Genomic DNA, 17,598 nt, shown 5'->3' with positions numbered 1-17,598 from the left:
GACACATCAGAATCCAGTTCTCCCACCAAAGCAAGTACCAGATGCCCCAACACACCAGAAAAGCAAGAGTTGGATTTAAAAACATATCTCATGATGCTGATAGAGGGCTTCGAGAAAGACTTAAATAACTCCCTTAAAGAAATACAGGAAAATATTGGTCAACAGTAAAAGCCCTTAAAGAGGAAACACAAAAATCCCTTAAAGAAATACAGGAGATCATAGGTCAACAAGTATCTTCAGAACCTCAGGTGCTGAAGATACTATAGAAAACATTGACTCAACAGTCAAAGAAAATGCAAAATGCATAAAGCTGAAAACCCAAAACATCCAGGAACTCCAGGACACAATGAGAAGACCAAATCTAAGGATTATAGGTATAGAGGAGAGTGAGGATTTACATCTTAAAGGCCCAGTAAATATCTCCAACAAAATTGTAGAAGAAAACTTCCCTAACCTAGAGAAAGAGATGCCCATGAACATACAAGAAGCTTTCAGAACTCCAAACAGACTGGACCAGAACAGAAATACCTCCCGGCACATAATAATCAAAACACCAAATTCACTAAACAAAGAAAGAATATTAAAAGCAGTAAGGGAAAAAGGGCAAGTAACTTATAAAGGCAGACCTATCAGAATCACACCAGACTTCTCACCAGAGATGATGAAAGCTAGAAGATCCTGGGCAGACCTCATATAGACCCTAAGAGAAGACAAATGCCAGCTCAGGCTACTATACCCAGCAAAACTCTCAATCATCATAGATGGAGAAACCAAGATATTCCATGATAAAAACAAATTTACACAATATCTATCTACAAATCCAGCCTTACAAAGGATAATAGATGGAAAATGCCAACACAAGGAGGGAAACTACACCCTAGAAAAAGCAAGAAGGTAATCTTCTTCCAACAAACCCAAAAGAAGATACCCACACAAACATAAAAATAACATCAAAAATAACAGGAAGCAACAATCACTATTCCTTAATATCTCTTAACAACAATGGACTCAACTTTCCAATAAAAGGACATGGACCAACAGAAATATTTCTCATATAAATCTTCAATTTTATCAGAAAATGTTTATAATTCTTCTTTCAATTAATTTAGTAATTTTTATATCTACCATTTATCTGCATTATTTGTCATGATAATCTTCAATTTTAATGTCTTTCTATATATTTCCTCTATTTTATCAGAAATGTTTTCAATGTAAATCTTTGATTTTATCACAAATGTTTCTAATTCCACCTTCAATTAATTTAGAAACAGTTTTTATATCTACCATTTTATATGTAAAATTTTCCATGAAATAATTTTAACATGTTTGTCTATATATTTCTTGAATTTTACAAGAAATATTTTCCATGTAAATCTTCAATGTTATCTGAAAATGTTTATAATCCCACCTTCAATCAACTTAGAATTATCTTTATGCCTATCATTTTATCTGTATAATTTCCATGATAATCTTTAATTTTAACATGTTTTTCTATATATGTCTTCAATTTTATCAGAAATATTTTCCATGTAAATCTTCAAGTTTATCAGAAAATGTTTATAATTCCACTTTCAATCAACTTCGGAATACTTTTATGCCTACCATTATTATATCTATATAAAATTTTCCATGATAATCTTTACTTCTAACATATTATTCTACATTTTCTGCAATTTTATCAAAAATATTTTCCATGTAAATCTTCAATTCTACCATAAAATGTTTCTATCCCATATTTCAGTTAATTTAGCAATGTTGTACATGTCTACCACTTTGCTCTAATTTTCCATTAAAATTGCCAATTTAAAAAGAAAAGAAAAACAAGCAAATACACCCAAGAGGAGAAGGTGGCAGAAAATAATCAAACTCTGGGCTGAAATCAACCAAATAGAAACAAGAAGAACTACACAAAGAATCAACAAAACCAGAAGTTGTTTCTTTGAGAAAAATCAATAAGATTAATAAACCCTTAGCCAGACTAACCAGGGGGCACAGAGACAATATCCAAATTAACAAAATCAGAATTGAAAAGGGAGATAGAACAGAAGAACCTGAACCCACACACCTATGGCCACTTGATCCTGGACAAAGGGGCTGAAAACATCCAATGGAAAAAAGATAGCCTTTACAACAAATGGTGCTGGTTCAACTGGAGGTCAGCATGCAGAAGAATGGGAATTGATCCATCCTTGTCTCCTTGTACTAAGCTCAAATCCAAATGGATCAAGGACCTCCACATAAAGCCAGACACTCTGAAGCTAATAGAAAAAAACTGGGGAAGACCCTTGAGGACACCGGTACAGGGAGAAAGTTCCTGAACAGAACACCAATAGCTTATGCTCTAAGATCAAGAATTGACAAATGGGACCTCATAAAATTACAAAGTTTCTGTAAGGCAAAGGACACCATCAAAGGGGCAAATTGGCAGCCAACAAATTGGGAAAAGATCTTCACCAACCCTACATCAGATAGAGGGCTAATATCCAATATATATAAAGAACTCAAGAAGTTAGACCCCAGAAAACCAAACAACCCTATTAAAAAATGGAGTACAGAGTTAAAGAATTTTCACCTAAAGAACTTCAGATGGCGGAGAAGTATCTTAAAAATTGCTCAACTTCATTAGTCATTAGGGAAATGCAAATCAAAACAAACCTGAGATTCACCTTACACCAGTCAGAATGGCTAAGATTAAAAATTCAGGAGACAGCAGATGTTGGTGAGGATGTGGAGAAAGAGGAACACTCATCCACTGCTGGTGGGGTTGCAAATTGGTACAACCACTCTGGAAATCAGTCTGGCGGTTCCTCCTAAAACTGGGCACCTCACTTCCAGAAGATCCTGCTATACCACTCCTGGGCATATACCCAGAAGATTCCCCAGCATGTAATAAGGTTATATACTCCACTATGTTCATAGCAGCCCTATTTATAATAGCCAGAAGCTGGAAAGAACCCAGGTATCCCTCAACAGAAGAGTGGATGCAAAAAATGTGGTATATCTACACAATGGAGTACTATTCAGCCATTAGAAACAATGAATTCATGAAATTCTTAGGCAAATGGATGGAGCTAGAGAACATCATACTAAGTGAGGTAACCCAGACTCAAAAGATGAATCATGGTATACACTCACTAATAATTGGACATTAACCTAGAAAACTAGAATACCAAAAACATAATTCACACATCAAATGAGGTACAAGAAGAACGGAGGAGTGGCCCCTTGTTCTGGAAAGACTCAGTGAAGCAGTATAGGGCAAAATCAGAACAGGGAAGTGGGAAGGGTTGGATGGGAAAACAGGGGGGGGGAAGGGGGCTGATGGGACTTTCGGGGAGTGGGGGTCTAGAAAAGGGTAAACCATTTGAAATGTAAATGAAAAATATATCGAATTAAAAAAATGAAAAAAAGAATAAAAAAAAAAAGAACAGAAGAACCTGAGGAAATTTTAAAAAATCATCAGATCCTACTAAAAAATTCTATAATCGACACAACTGGAAAATCTGGATGAAATTGACAATTTTCTAGATAGAGAGCAGGTACCAAATTTAAATCAGGATCAGACAAACCGTGTAAACAGTCTCATAAGCCCTGCAGAAATAGAAGCAATCATTAAAAAATCTCCTAATCAAAAAGAGCCCAGTACCAGATTGTTTTAGTGAAGAATTCTATCAGGCCTCCAAAGAAGACCTAATATCAATACTCTTCAAACTATTCTACAAAATATAAACTGAAGGAGTATTACCTAATTTGTTCCATGAAGTCACAGTTATGCTGATAACTGAACCCACAAAAACCTAACAGAGAACTTCAGAGCAATTTCCTTTATGAATATCAATGCAAAAATTCTCAATAAAATTCTTGCAAATCAAATCCAAAAGCACATCAAAATGATCATTCACTATCCATGATCAAGTAGTTCCAGAGATGGTTTAATATATGGTAATTCCTCAATGTAATCCACTATATAAACAAACTTAAAAAAAAACACAATCATCTCATTAGATGCTGAAAAAGCCTTTGACAAAACAAAACAACCCTCCACATTAATAACCTTGGAAATATCAGGAATTCAAGGCCCATACCTAAACATAATAAAAGCAATATACAGCAAACCAGTAGCCCACATCAAACCAAATGGAGAGAAACTTGAAGCAATCCCACTAAAATCAGGGACTAGACAAGGCTGCCCTCTCTCTCCCTGTCTATTCAATGTAGTACTCAAGTTCTAGCCAGAGCAATTAGACAATAAAAGGAGGTCAAAGGGATGCAAATTGGAAAGGAAGAAGTCAAAATACCACTATTCCAGATGACATGATAGTATACTTAAGTGACCACAAAAATTTGACCAGAGAACTTCTAAACCCGAGAAACAACTTCTGCAAAGTGGCTGGATATAAAATTTTTTTATTTGATGTATTCTTTATTTACATTTCAAATGATTTCCCATTTTCTGGGTTCCCACTCCCCGCAAGTCCCACAAGCCCTCTTCCCTCCCCCTGTTCGTCCATCAACTCCTTCCCACTTCCTTGTTCTGGTATTCCCCTATACTGTTGCATTGAGTCTTTCCAGAACCAGGGGCCATTCCTCTGTTCTTTTTGGACATCATTTAATATGTAGATTATTTCTTGGGTATTCCAAGTTTCTAGGTTATTATCCACTTATCAGTGAGTGCATACCATGACTGATCTTTTGAGACTGGGTTACCTCACTTAGTATGATGTTCTCCAGCTCCATTCATTTGTCTACGAATTTTATGAATTCGTTGTTTCTAATGGCTGAATAGTACTCCATTGTGTAAATATGCCACATTTTTTGTATCCATTCCTCTGTTGAGGGACACCTGGGTTGTTTCCAGCTTCTGGCTACTACAAATAGGGCTGCTATGAACATAGTGGAGCATGTGTCCTTATTACATGCTGGGGAATCCTCTGGGTATATGCCCCAGTAGTGGTATAGCAGGGTCCTCCGGAAGTGCCATGCCCAGTTTTCTGAGGAACTGCCAGACTGATTTCCAAAGTCATTGCACCATCTTGCAATCCCACCAGCAGTGGAGTGTTCCTCTTTCTCCACATCCTCGCCAGCACCTGCTGTCTCCTGAGTTTTTGACCTTAGCCATTCTGACTGGTGTGAGGTGAAATCTCAGAGTTGTTTTGATTTGCATTTCCCTAATGATTAATGACGTTGAACATTTCTTAAGGTGTTTCTCAGTCCTCCGAAGTTCTTCATGTGAGAAATCTTTGTTTAGTTCGGTACCCCACATTTTAATGGGGTTATTTGGTTCTCTAGGTTCTACCTTCTTGAGTTCTCTGTATATATTAGATATTAGCCCTCTGTCAGATTTAGGGTTGGTGAAGATCCTTTCCCAATCTGTTGGTTTATGTTTTGTCCTTTTGACAGTGTCCTTTGCCTTACAGAAACGTTGTAGTTTTATGAGGTCCCATTTGTCAATTCTTGATCTTAGAGCATAAGCTATTGGTGTTCTATTCAGGAATATTTCCCCTGTGCCCATGTCCTCAAGGGTCTTCCCAGTTTATTTTCTACTAGTTTCAGTGTGTCAGGTTTTATGTGGAGGTCCTTGATCCATTTGGAGTTGAGCTTAGTACAAGGAGATAAGAATGGATCGATTCGCATTGGTACAAAGTCAGGCAAGCGGATCAATGTAATAGGATTGAAGACCCAGAAATGAACCCACACACTTATGGTCACTTGATCTTCGACAAAGGAGCTGAAAGCATCCAGTGGTAAAAAGATAGTCTTTTCAACAAATGGTGGTGGTTCAATTGGAGGCTGGATATAAATTTAACTCAAGCAAATCAGTAGCCTTCCTATACTCAAAGCATAAACAGGCTGAGAAAGAAATTAAGGAAATGACACCCTTCACAATAGTCACAAACAATATAAAATATCTTTGTGTGACTCTAAACAAGCAAGTGAAAGATATGTACAAGAACTTCAAGTTTCTGAAGAAAGAAATCAAAGAAGACCTCAGAAATTTGAAATATCTCCCATGTCCATGGATTGGCAGGATTAATGTAGTAAAAATGGCCATTTTGCCAAAAAACAATCTACAGATTCAATGCAATCCCCATTCAAATTCCAACTCAATTCTTCATAGACTTAGAAAGAGCAATTCTCAAATTTATCTGGAATAATAAAAAACCTAGGACAGCAAAAACTATTCTCAAGAAAAAAAGAACTACTGGGGGAATCACCATCCCTGACCTCAAGTTGGGTTATAGAGCAATAGTGATTAAAACTGTATGGTATTGGTACAGTGACAGACAGGTAGATCAATGGAATAGAATTGAATTGAAGACCCAGAAATGAACCCACACACCTATGATCACTTGATCTTTGACAAAGGAGCTGAAACCATCCAGTGGAAAAAAGACAGCATTTTCAACAAATGGTCCTGGTTCAATTGGTGGTCAACATGTAGAAGAATGCAAATCAATCCATTCTTTTTTTTTTTTTTAAACATTTTTTTTATTCAATATAATTTATTTACATTTCAAATGATTTCCCCTTTTCTAGCCCCCCCACTCCCCGAAAGTCCCGCAAACTCCCTTCTCTTCCCCTGTCCTCCCACCCACCCCTTCCCACTTCCCCGTTCTGGTTTTGCTGAATACTGTTTCACTGAGTCTTTCCAGAACCAGGGGCCACTCCTCCTTTCTTCAGTGGATCAAGTACCTCCATATAAATCCAGATACACTGAATCTAGTAGAAGAGAAAGTGGGGAAAAACCCTCAAACACATTAGCACAGGGGGAAATTTTCTGAACAGAACATCAATGGCTCATGCTCTAAGATCAAGTATTAACAAATGAGACCTCATAAAACTGCAAAGGTTTTGTAAGTCAATGGACTCCATTAATAGGACAAAACAGCAACCAACAGATTGGAAAAAGATCTTTATCAACTCTACATCTGATAGAGGGCCAATATCCAATATATACAAAGAACTGAAGAAGTTAGACTCCAGAGAACCAAATAACCCTATTAAAAATGGGGAACAGCTAAACAGAGAATTCTCAACTGAGGAACCTGGAATGACAGAGAAGCTCCTAAAGATATGTTCAACATCCTTAGTCATCAGGGAAATGCAAATCAATACAACCATGAGATTCTACCTCACACCATTTAAAAGGGCTAAAATAAAAAATTCAGGGGACAGCAGATGCTGGAGAGGATGTGGAGTAAGAGGAACACTTCTCCATTGCTGGTGGGATTGCAAGCTGGTACAACCACTCTGGAAATCAGTTTGGTGATTCCTTAGAAAATTGGACATAGGACCCAGCTATGCCACTCCTGTGCATATACCCAGAAGATGCTCCAATATATAATAAGGACACATGCTCCACTATGTTCATAGCAGCCATATTAATGATAGCCAGAGCTGGAAACAACCCAGATGCCCCTCAACAGAGGAATGGGTACAGAATATATGGTACATTTACACAATGGAATACTACTCAGCTGTTAAAAACAATGACTTCATGAAATTCATAGGCAAATGGGTAGAACTGGAAAATATCATTCTGAGTGAGGTAACCCAGTCACAAAAGAGCACACATGGTATGCACTCACTGATAAGTGGATATTAGGCAGAAAGCTTGTAATACCCACAAGTCACAAACCATATGGAGCTCAAGAAGGAAGACAAAAGTGTGGATACTTCAGTCCTACTTAGAAGGGGGAACAAAATAATGATAGGAGGTAGAGAGTGAGAGGCACTTGGGAGGAAGAGATGGGGGAAAGGAAAGGGGGGACAGGATCAGGTATGGGAGGAGATGGGGCTGGTGTACTAATGGTCAGGAAATTGAACAGAGGTGTGTAGCAATGGGGGATGGGGCATTGGGTGTAGCCACCAGAAAGTCCCAGTTGGCAGGAAAGCAAAAGACTCCAAGGACCCAATGGAGAATGACATTAGCTAAAATACCCAACAAAGGAGAGGAAGAACCTGTAGAGGCCATATCCAGGGGCTAGGTTGAGAGATGGAGCCACCCAACCTTCTCAAAATCTTAACCCAGAATTGTTCCTGTCTAAAGAAAATCATGGACAAAGAGTGGAATGGAGACTGAAGGAAAGGGCATACAGAGACTTCCCCACCTGGGGATCCATTCCATATGCAGCCACCAAACACAGTCACTATTGTTGATGCCAAGAAGTGTTTGCTGACAGGAGCCTGATATGGATAACTCCTGAGAGGCTCTGCCAGAACCTTACTGATACAGATGCAGATGCTTGCAGCCAGCTATTGGGCTGAGTGTGGGGACCCCACTGGAGGAGTTAGGGGAAGGACTGAAGGAGCTGAAGGGGTTTGTAACCCCATGGGAATTATAAAAATATCAACCAACCAGATCCCCCAGAACTCCAAGGGAGTAAACCACCAACCAAAGAGTACACATGTGGGGACCCATGGCTCCGGCCACATATGTAGCAGAGGATGGCCTTATCTGGCATCACGGAGAGAAAAGGCCCTTGGTCCTGTGAAGGATAGATGCCCCACTGTAGGGGAATGCTAGGGAGGTGAAGCAATAGTGGGTGGGTGGGTTGTGGATCACCCTCATAGAAGCAGGGGGAGGGGGTGGGATGGGTTTTAGAGAGGGAAAACCCGGAAAGGGGATAACATTTGAAATGTAAACAAAAAATATCCAATTAAAAAAGTGAGGCCCAGATTTGAAATACACATTTTGCCTTATACATTTCAACTATCCTTCAAACATTTGTGAAATAATTTTAATGCTATTTCTACATATCACTTTTTTTGAGGCTTGTAGTGTAAATAATTTGTGAGACTTCTGTTTTAATTCTCTCTCTCTCTCTCTCTCTCTCTCTCTCTGTGTGTGTGTGTGTGTGTGTGTGTGTACAAGCAATGGTGTGTGCACAATCTATAGTGCACATATATAAATCAGAGGACAACTTGTGGTAGGAGTAGAATAACATAGTTTTAAAACTCATATCAAGACCAGGCATGGTGGCACATACCTGTAATCCCAGAACTTGGGAGGCAGAGGCAGGCAGATTTCTGAGTTCTAGGACAGCCTGGTCTACAGAGTGAGCTCCAGGACAGCCAGGGCTACACAGAGAATCCCTGGCTTGCAAAACCAAATAAAATAAAATAAAACATCAATTAATTTTTTCTCAATTTATTTTTTTTAAATTTTCTATATTCTTTGTTTACATTCCAAATGGTTCCCCCATCCCCCTAAGTGCCATAAGTCCTCTTCCCTCTACCAGTTCCCCAATCAACCCACTCCCACTCCTCTGTCCTGGCAATCCTCTACAATGCTGCTTCAAGCCTTTCCAGGACCTGGGCCCTCTCCTTCCTTCTTCTTGGGAATGATTTGTTATGTGGGTTGTGGTTTGGGTATTCTGAGCTTCTGGGCTAATATCCACTTATCAGTGACATGTGTGTTCTTTTGTAAATGAGTTACCTCACTTAGGATGATATTTTCCAGTTCCAACCATTTGCCTATGAATTTCATGCATTCATTGTTTTTAATTGCTGAGTAGTATTCCATTGTGTAAATATATCACATTTTCTGTATCCATTCCTCCATTGAGGGACATCTAGGTTCTTTCCAGCTTCTGGCTATTATAAATAAGGCTGCTATGACCATAGTGGAGCATGTGTCCTTATTGCATGCCGGGGAATCCTTTGGGTATATGCCTAGGAGTGGTATAGCAGGGTCCTCCGGAAGTGCGGTGCCCAGTTTTCTGAGGAACCACCAGACTGATTTCCAGAGTGGTTGTACCAACTTGCACTCCCACCAGTAGTGGAGGAGTGTTCCTCTTTCTCCACATCCTCACCAACACCTCCTGTCTCCTGAGTTTTTAATCTTAGCCATTCTGACTGGTGTGAGGTGAAATCTCAGGGTTGTTTTGATTTGCATTTCCCTAATGATTTAATGATGTTGAACATCTCTTAAGGTGCTTCTCAGCCATTCGAAATTCTTCAGGTGAAAATTCTTTGTTTAGCTCTGTACCCCATTTTTAATAGACTTATTTGGTTTTCGGGGGTCTAACTTCTTGAGTTTTTTATATATATTGGTTGTTAGACCTCTATGGGATGTGGGGTTGGTGAAGATCTTTTCCAAATTTGTTGGTTGCCCTTTTGTCCTTTTGACGGTGTCCTTTGCCTTACAGAAACTTTGTAATTTTATGAGGTCCCATTTGTCAATTCTGGATCTTAGAGCATAAGCTATTGGTGTTCTCTTCAGGAATTTTCCCCCTGTGTCCATGTCCTCAAGGGTCTTCCCCAGTTTCTTTTCTACTAGTTTCAGTGTGTCTGGTTTTATGTGGAGGTCCTTGATCCACTTGGAATTGACTTAGTACAAGGAGATAGGAATGGATCAATTCCCATTCTTCTGCATGCTGACCTCCAATTGAACCAGCCCCATTTATCAACAGAAACTGAGGAAATTCAAAAAATCATCAGAACCTACTACAAAAGCCTATACTCAGCACAGCTAGAGAATCTGGAGGAAATGGACAATTTCTTAGACAGATACCAAATACCAAAATTAAATCAGGATCAAATAGCCCCATAACCCCTAAAGAAATAGAAGGGGTCATAGAAAGTCTTCCAACTGAACAAAGCATAGGGCCAGATGGTTTTAGTGCAGAATTCTATCAGACCTTCAAAGAAGACCTAACACCAATACTCTTCAAACTATTCTACAAAATACAAATAGAAGGGACACTACCCAACTCATTCTATGAAGCCACAATTATGCTGATACCAAAACCACACAGAGATCCAACAAAGAAAGAGAACTTCAGACCAATTTCCCTTATGAACATCAATGCAAAAATACTCAATAAAATTCTTGCCAACTGAATCCAAGAACACATCAAAACAATCATTCACCATGATCAAGTAGGCTTCATCCCAGGGATGCAGGGATGGTTCAATATATGGAAATTCATCAATGTATCCCAATACATAAACAAACTCAAAGAAAAAAACCACATGGTCATTTCATTAGATGCTGAAACAGCATTTGACAAAATTCAGCATCTTTTCATGCTAAAAGTCTTGGAAAGAACAGGAATTCAAGGCCTAAACATATCTAAACATAGTAAAAGCAATATACAGCAAACCGGTAGCTAACATCAAACTAAATGGAGAGGGACTAGACAAGGCTGTCCTCTCCCTCCATATCTTTTCAATACAGTACTTGAGGTACTAGCTAGAGCAATTAGACAACATAAGGAGGTCAAAGGGATACAACTTGGAAAGGAGGAAGTCAAATTATCACTATTTGCAGATGATATGATAGTATAGTTAAGTGACCCAAAAAACTCTACCAGAGAACTTCTACAGCTGATAAACAACTTCATCAAAGTGGCTGGTTATAAAATCCACTCAAGCAAATCAGTAGCCTTCCTATACTCAAAGGATAAGCAGGCTGAGAAAGAAATTATGGAAATGACACCCTTCACAATAGTCACAAACAATACAAAGTACCTTTGTGTGACTCTAACCAAACAAGTGAAAGATCTGTATGACAAGAACTTCAGGTATCTGAAGAAGGAAATTGAAGAAGACCTCAGAAAATGGAAAAATCTTTTATGCTCGTGGATTGTCAGGATTAATATAGTTAAAATGGCCATCTTGCCAAAAGCAATATACAGATTCAATGCAATCCCTATCAAAATCCCAACTCAGTTCTTTATAGACTTAGAAAGAGCAATTCTCAAATTCATCTGGAATAACAAAAAACCCAGGATAGCTAAAACAATTTTCAACAGTAAAAGAAATTCTGGGGGAATCAGTATCCCTGACCTCAAGCAATACTACAGAGCAATCGTGATAAAAACTGCATGGTATTGGTACAGTGACAGGCAGGTAAATCAATGGAATAGGATTGAAGACCCAGAAATGAACCCACACACCTATGGTCACTTGACATCAATTAAGTTTTTATTATAGCAGTATAATACCCCTTTTTGCAGTCTCCCATAACCCAGAGTGGCATTAGCTCTGTATGTAACCCAAGTTGACCCTGAACTTCTAATCCTTTTACCCCGCCCTTAAGTGTTGGGATGGCAGATATGTGCCATCATGCCAGCACCATGGAGCTGCAGAGTTGCATACAGGGCTTCATAAGTTCTAGGCAAGCACTGTACCAATTCAACTAGCAATAAACCCTCAGCCACACAATACTTTGTACATATTGTGTATTAATGTGTGCTTATATCTGTTCATGTGTGTAGCAGTACACTTGTGAAAACTTAAGGGGCTGGAGAGATAGCTCAACAGGCTGGGAGGTGTGCCTTGGGCTTTTATGTGTCTCCATTTCCCCAGTACTGGGATTATAAATTCGTATCACCATGCTTGGCTTTTATTTTGTGGGTTCTGTGGATTAAACTTGATCCTCCTGCTTGAAAGGCAAGCAGTTGCTGAACTATCTTCCTGTCCCATACTTTCATTTTTCAGTCTGAAGAAAATATTTTCCTTTTTATTAGGGGATTTTTTTGTCATACAATATTTTTTATCATACTTTCTCCTCCTCCAACTCCTTTTAGATCCTCCTTACCTCCTTGCCTACCCGAATTTATGTTCTTTCTCCCTCTTTTAAAAAACACACAAAGCTGGGCAGTGATGATGCATGCCTTGAATCCCAGCACACAGAAGGCAGAGGCAGGAGGAAACCTCTGCAATATGAGTCATCTACTACGTCAGATCTAATAGCTCATCCATCCAGGCCACAGTGTAGGAGAAAGCAATTTAATTTCTAAATATTATGTTGAGAAAAATTCTATTAAGGTATATTTATTGCACAAAGGAGTTCATTATAGCATTTCTACATATGTATATAATATATTTTGATCATACTCACTCCTCTCTTAATCTTTATTATCTGTCCTTCCCCTCTCTGTCTTATGATGCAATACTAAAAATAAGGTGAGCAAATGGATGAGAATAATAATTCCCAGCCCTTTCTCTGCCCTCTCCTTTCCAGGTCTATTTAACAACAAAACCTTTACAACTGGCTCTGGAAGATGATATTCTCTGGGCTATTTCAACAGCCCAAAAAGTCGTAGGTCCTTCCTTATATTATTAGGTGTGACCCATGAAAACAAGTCAGCAGTATGTCCAAGAAGGGGGACAACATTTGAGATCTAAATAAAGAATATATCTAATAAAAAAAAGATGTCCCTTCAGCAAAACTTTGTGTTAGCTCTTTTAAAAGAAGATTTAAAGTGTGTGTGTTTCTGTGTCTGTTTCTGTTTCTCCACCTCTCTGCCTGCCTGTCTGACTGTCTGTCTGCCTGTCCCTCTGTCTGTCTGTCTCTCTCTGTTTTTGTCCCTGTCTCTGTCTCTCTCTGTGTATTTCTCTTTCTCTCTGTTTCTGTCTCTGTCTCTGTCTCTGTCTCTGTCTCTCTCTCTCTCTCTCTCTCTCTCTCTCTCTCTCTGTGTGTGTGTGTGTGTGTGTGTGTGTGTGTGTGCATGTGTGTGTCTGGTGGGGAGAGAGCTATGTACTCATAATTGTAGTTCTTCCAGGAATCCAGAAGCATCAGATTCATAACTTGGTCTTTCTCTCTGGAAGAGCAGTGGTATGCTTTTAATTATTAAGCCATCTCTCCAACACCACATGTTAGTCTTCTTTCTGATCATTTGCTTTCATTGTTCTTTGATTAGTTTAGTTTTTGCTGTTATTATTATTTTTTGTTGAGACAGGATCTCATCAGGTGCCCCTGACTGTCCTGGAACTCACCACATAGACCAGGCTGGCCTCAAATTCACAGAGATCATCTGCTTCTGCCTCCCTAGTGCTGGGATTAAGGATGTATGCCACCAGTCTCAGCTTTAACCATTCATTTTAAAATATGAGTGACAACAGTAATTTTATGTGCCACTTTGAGAAATCTATGACATGAAAGACAGAGGCCAAAAGAGATGGGAGAAAATAAAACTGCTAAAAGGAAAAACCTTTTAAAAATTGTATCACCAATACTCAGAAAAATGAGTTATTAATATAATCAGCCATCAATATCTATTATGTTAATTAAGAACATTAACTGATTAGAAGTTCATGCTGCATAACTAAGAGGATCAGAATACAGATGCCCGGAACCCACATTAAAATATATAGATGGACATGGCAACAGGTGCATCTAACTTTCTGTACTGTATTTGAAAAGTAACCTTCTACTCAAATGTGCAAGCTTCAAATCACCCTCTTATGATCTGGTGTCAGCTGCTTGGATGAAGCCCAAACTATCATTCTTTCCCAAACACAACCTAGCTATTCATTATTTATCTCAATCTTGTGATGTTGGTTCCTAGGAGGAATACAGAACAGTCAATTCCCTGAGTAGCAGTGCTCTTACTTGGACAAAGAAATTCAGCTTGGATTATTTGGACCTGGACTTCAATTCAACATCACTAGCCCCTGTGCAGCAGGTAGGAACAATTCCCAGGTAATTCTACTTCTGCTTAGATTTTTCTAATGATCAAACCATGTGTATTTGCTTTAGATTTTAGAAGTGCAGATATGTATGATCAAAATGTTAAAATTAACCTTAATCTTGCCACCCTGAAAGAATGAAGTCTCAGTATATTTCCTGTTGGGTGCTTGTGTATAGATACATGTAATATTCATAATTTTGAAATTTGGGGCCCTGAAAGGTATAGGAAAAAATCTTTAGGCAGAGATGAGGGTGGGGGCACACACAGCACTCTTGAGGCAAAGGAAGGACCAGTTTAGGGAAAAATTAATAGTATAGTCTATCTGGTTGTTAAGGAATGATGAAAGGAGCTTTAAGTTGAACTAGATCTCAGTGAAGGTCCTTGAATGTAGTTTCAACTCCATTGGGTAGCATTCTCCTCTGTAGAGTAGGGATCAGAAATAATACCACCTACTTCAAGGACTGTGAGGACTAAGTGATTAGTGATATTAGCTATTAACTGATAGCACTCACTTGCCAGCCATAAAATGGAAGGTGGTATGTGAGAAAGGGATGGTCATGATCCACACTAAGAATGTATTGTTTAGTGAATAAAATCCAACTAATTGAACAGGGTTTATACAAAGATTCCATTTGTGTATATCTTTTTACATCCCCAAACACTGTTCTGACATTGAAGAAAAGTCAGTGAGACAAGAAGAACGGAGGAGTGGCCCGTTGTTCTGGAAAGACTCAGTGAAGCAGTTTAGAACAAAATCAGAACAGGGAAGTTGGAAGGGTTGGGTGGGAAAACAGGGGGAGGGAAGGGGACTGATGGGACTTTCGGGGAGTGGGGGTCCAGAAAAGGGGAAATCATTTGAAATGTAAATAAATATATCAATAAATTTAAAAAAAAAGAGCGAGACAAGTTATAGTAACAAGTTCAGCAGGAAATTTGTTACTTTGAGTAAGCTTTCCACTCAAAGCAGAAAATCTTTGGTGCTTACAGCCACAAAGGAACATTTAGCTGTCTATCGTAAGAAAGAATATCTCAGGCCAAGGCCATTGTGTTACAGTCAATCTTCAACCCAGAGCTCTTGGTAGAGGAAAAAAAGAGAGAACTGAATTCTAGGATGCATCTACTTGTGTCAGTACATATTACATCCATTTGTATCCTATTGATCTAAGCAAATCAAATACCTAAAGAGATGCTTACAAAACCACAAATACATGTAGTATCAAGTTTCTATAGAGAGCAAATATAACCTATCAAAGAACGTTTAAATTAAGATGAAATAAAACCTTTTTTGTTCTTCCCTATCAGAAACTTCTCCTTTCAGAAGAGCAGAGAGTAGACTATGTTCAAGTGGATGAACAGAAGACACAAGCTCTCCAGAGCACCAAGCAAGAATGGACTGATGAGAGGCAATCCAAAGCATGAGGCTTGGGCAAAGTGTGCAACAGAGAAGCTTGGGAATACATTTGCAATTTTTTTCATTAAAAACAAACCAGTGGTCAGTATGGGAAAAACCAACAGTAAATGTGTGGTTTGGGGGTTTCTTGGCAAAAACCTTTAGAAAACACCTTGTATGTTGAGTTCAAGGAGTCTAGTCCCCAATATGGCAGAGGGTCATTTTTTTCAGCATCAGGGATGCTTGCCATCAATTCCACAGTCAGGGAGAAAGAGAAAGAGAATGCTCGAGTCAAAGATAGAAATGTATTTTTAAAATGTCATTTATTCAGGCTGTGTAGAAACAACAGCAATGATTACAAAAAATGTTTTTCCAAATACTCTGTTAAAGTTTTGTCAAATAAAATATTTAGAGCAAAATTTGCAGTCAGTAATTGATACCAACAAGTTTACATCATTTGCCTTCGGTATTTGAAGTTATGTCCTATCTCCTACACCTTGCTCATAATAATAAATTATCCTAGCAAAGAGGATATGGAGATTGTCTTGCCACAATCCCTGAAGACATAGTTGAGGAGATCATGTCTAGCAAAGGTGGTAGTTACTCTTAAATCTTTACACCAAATATTTCATTGGGCCAATCACTTATGTTCCCAATGCAGTACAATTCCAGTGATGGGGTAATGGATCTGTCTAGATATTGCAAAAGTTGAAGTATAACTCCTCATAAAGATTCCATGATGAGCATATCAGATGACATTAGTATCAATGAAGACACGACTTCAGTTTGCTATTCTGTTGCTGTTGCCTGTCACTCAGGACGCCAACTTTAGTAAAGAGCAATGTACTATAAGAAAGGGCTGTGCTTCTAATCAAGGGCCTGTGTTTGTCCTAGGAATTATAGCAGAGACCGTTTTGAGTCAAATGCACATGGCTTCAGCTGTATACTGTTCAATAGACACTTTACTGAGGACTCTATGATCCAATTGAATAGGACAGTACTGTTATTAATTTCACTCTGTTTTCTGTAGCTCCTTTCTATTTTATTCCCAGTGCAGAATGGGGAACAGGAAGCCTTAAGTCTGCAAATTGGGAAAGCTGCAAATGCAGAAACAGTGAGTAGTTAAGCTTTCCTTAGGGAAGAAGGAGGCCTGAGGCACAAATAGCCTGCCTATAAAGGTACAAAGCAACCTACCTGTAGATGCCTCACGATAGAGCTGGAATTACCTGAACCATTGTGACCTTTGTTCAGTATCCAAACTGAATAAGCCCCATAAGCATTCTTCTTCTTAATGATCTCCCTAGTTCCTCCACTCATATCATCTCTGTACCAACAATGATATTGATTTTTAAATTTTATTTCACCTTTACTATTTCATTTCTGGCATTAATAAAAGTTTTATAAGGAGGAATTGTGACTGAAGTTTTCACTTATTAATTTTTTTTTTCGAGACATGGTTTCTCTATATAGCCCTGGCTGTCCTAGAAGCCATCCCCCCACCCCCTTCTCCTACAGTATCTTTACCCCTTCCTTCAGGGTCTGTTAAGGGAAAGTACTGGAGCTCCTTGGAAAGGATAAAAAGGAGGAAGAAATAACATAAAGGGTGTAATTAAAATGTGAAGGTTTGTAAATAGTCTAGACTATGATAATGCTGGGGCAGAGTCTGATTTCTATACAGAGATAGCTTTAAAAAATGATTATTTGTGGAAGCTCTGTGCTCCTAGAGTATGGGAAATGGCTTAGGCAGAGTGATCCCCAGCATAGGAAGACTGTTGTGTTATTTGT

The 17,598-nt window shown here is 38.7% G+C and overlaps 1 protein-coding gene across 2 annotated transcripts in view; it reads left to right on the top strand.

Annotated features, from left to right (window-relative positions):
- The window catches only part of Gab3 (GRB2 associated binding protein 3), a 160,855-nt gene extending 143,618 nt beyond the window's left edge, over positions 1-17,237 (top strand). For both annotated transcript variants that reach the window (XM_052171179.1, XM_052171178.1), the window contains exons 9-10: positions 14,301-14,417; positions 15,726-17,237. In XM_052171179.1, the coding sequence (XP_052027139.1) occupies positions 14,301-14,417; positions 15,726-15,842 (234 nt within the window). In that variant the 3' untranslated portion in view covers positions 15,843-17,237. The remainder of the gene's footprint in view (positions 1-14,300; positions 14,418-15,725) is intronic.
- Positions 17,238-17,598: the final 361 nt, after the last annotated feature.

Source organism: Apodemus sylvaticus, chromosome X, assembly GCF_947179515.1.
Source record: "Apodemus sylvaticus chromosome X, mApoSyl1.1, whole genome shotgun sequence".
NCBI classification, from domain to species: Eukaryota; Metazoa; Chordata; class Mammalia; order Rodentia; family Muridae; genus Apodemus; species Apodemus sylvaticus.
This window is presented reverse-complemented; position numbering and strand designations above follow the sequence as displayed.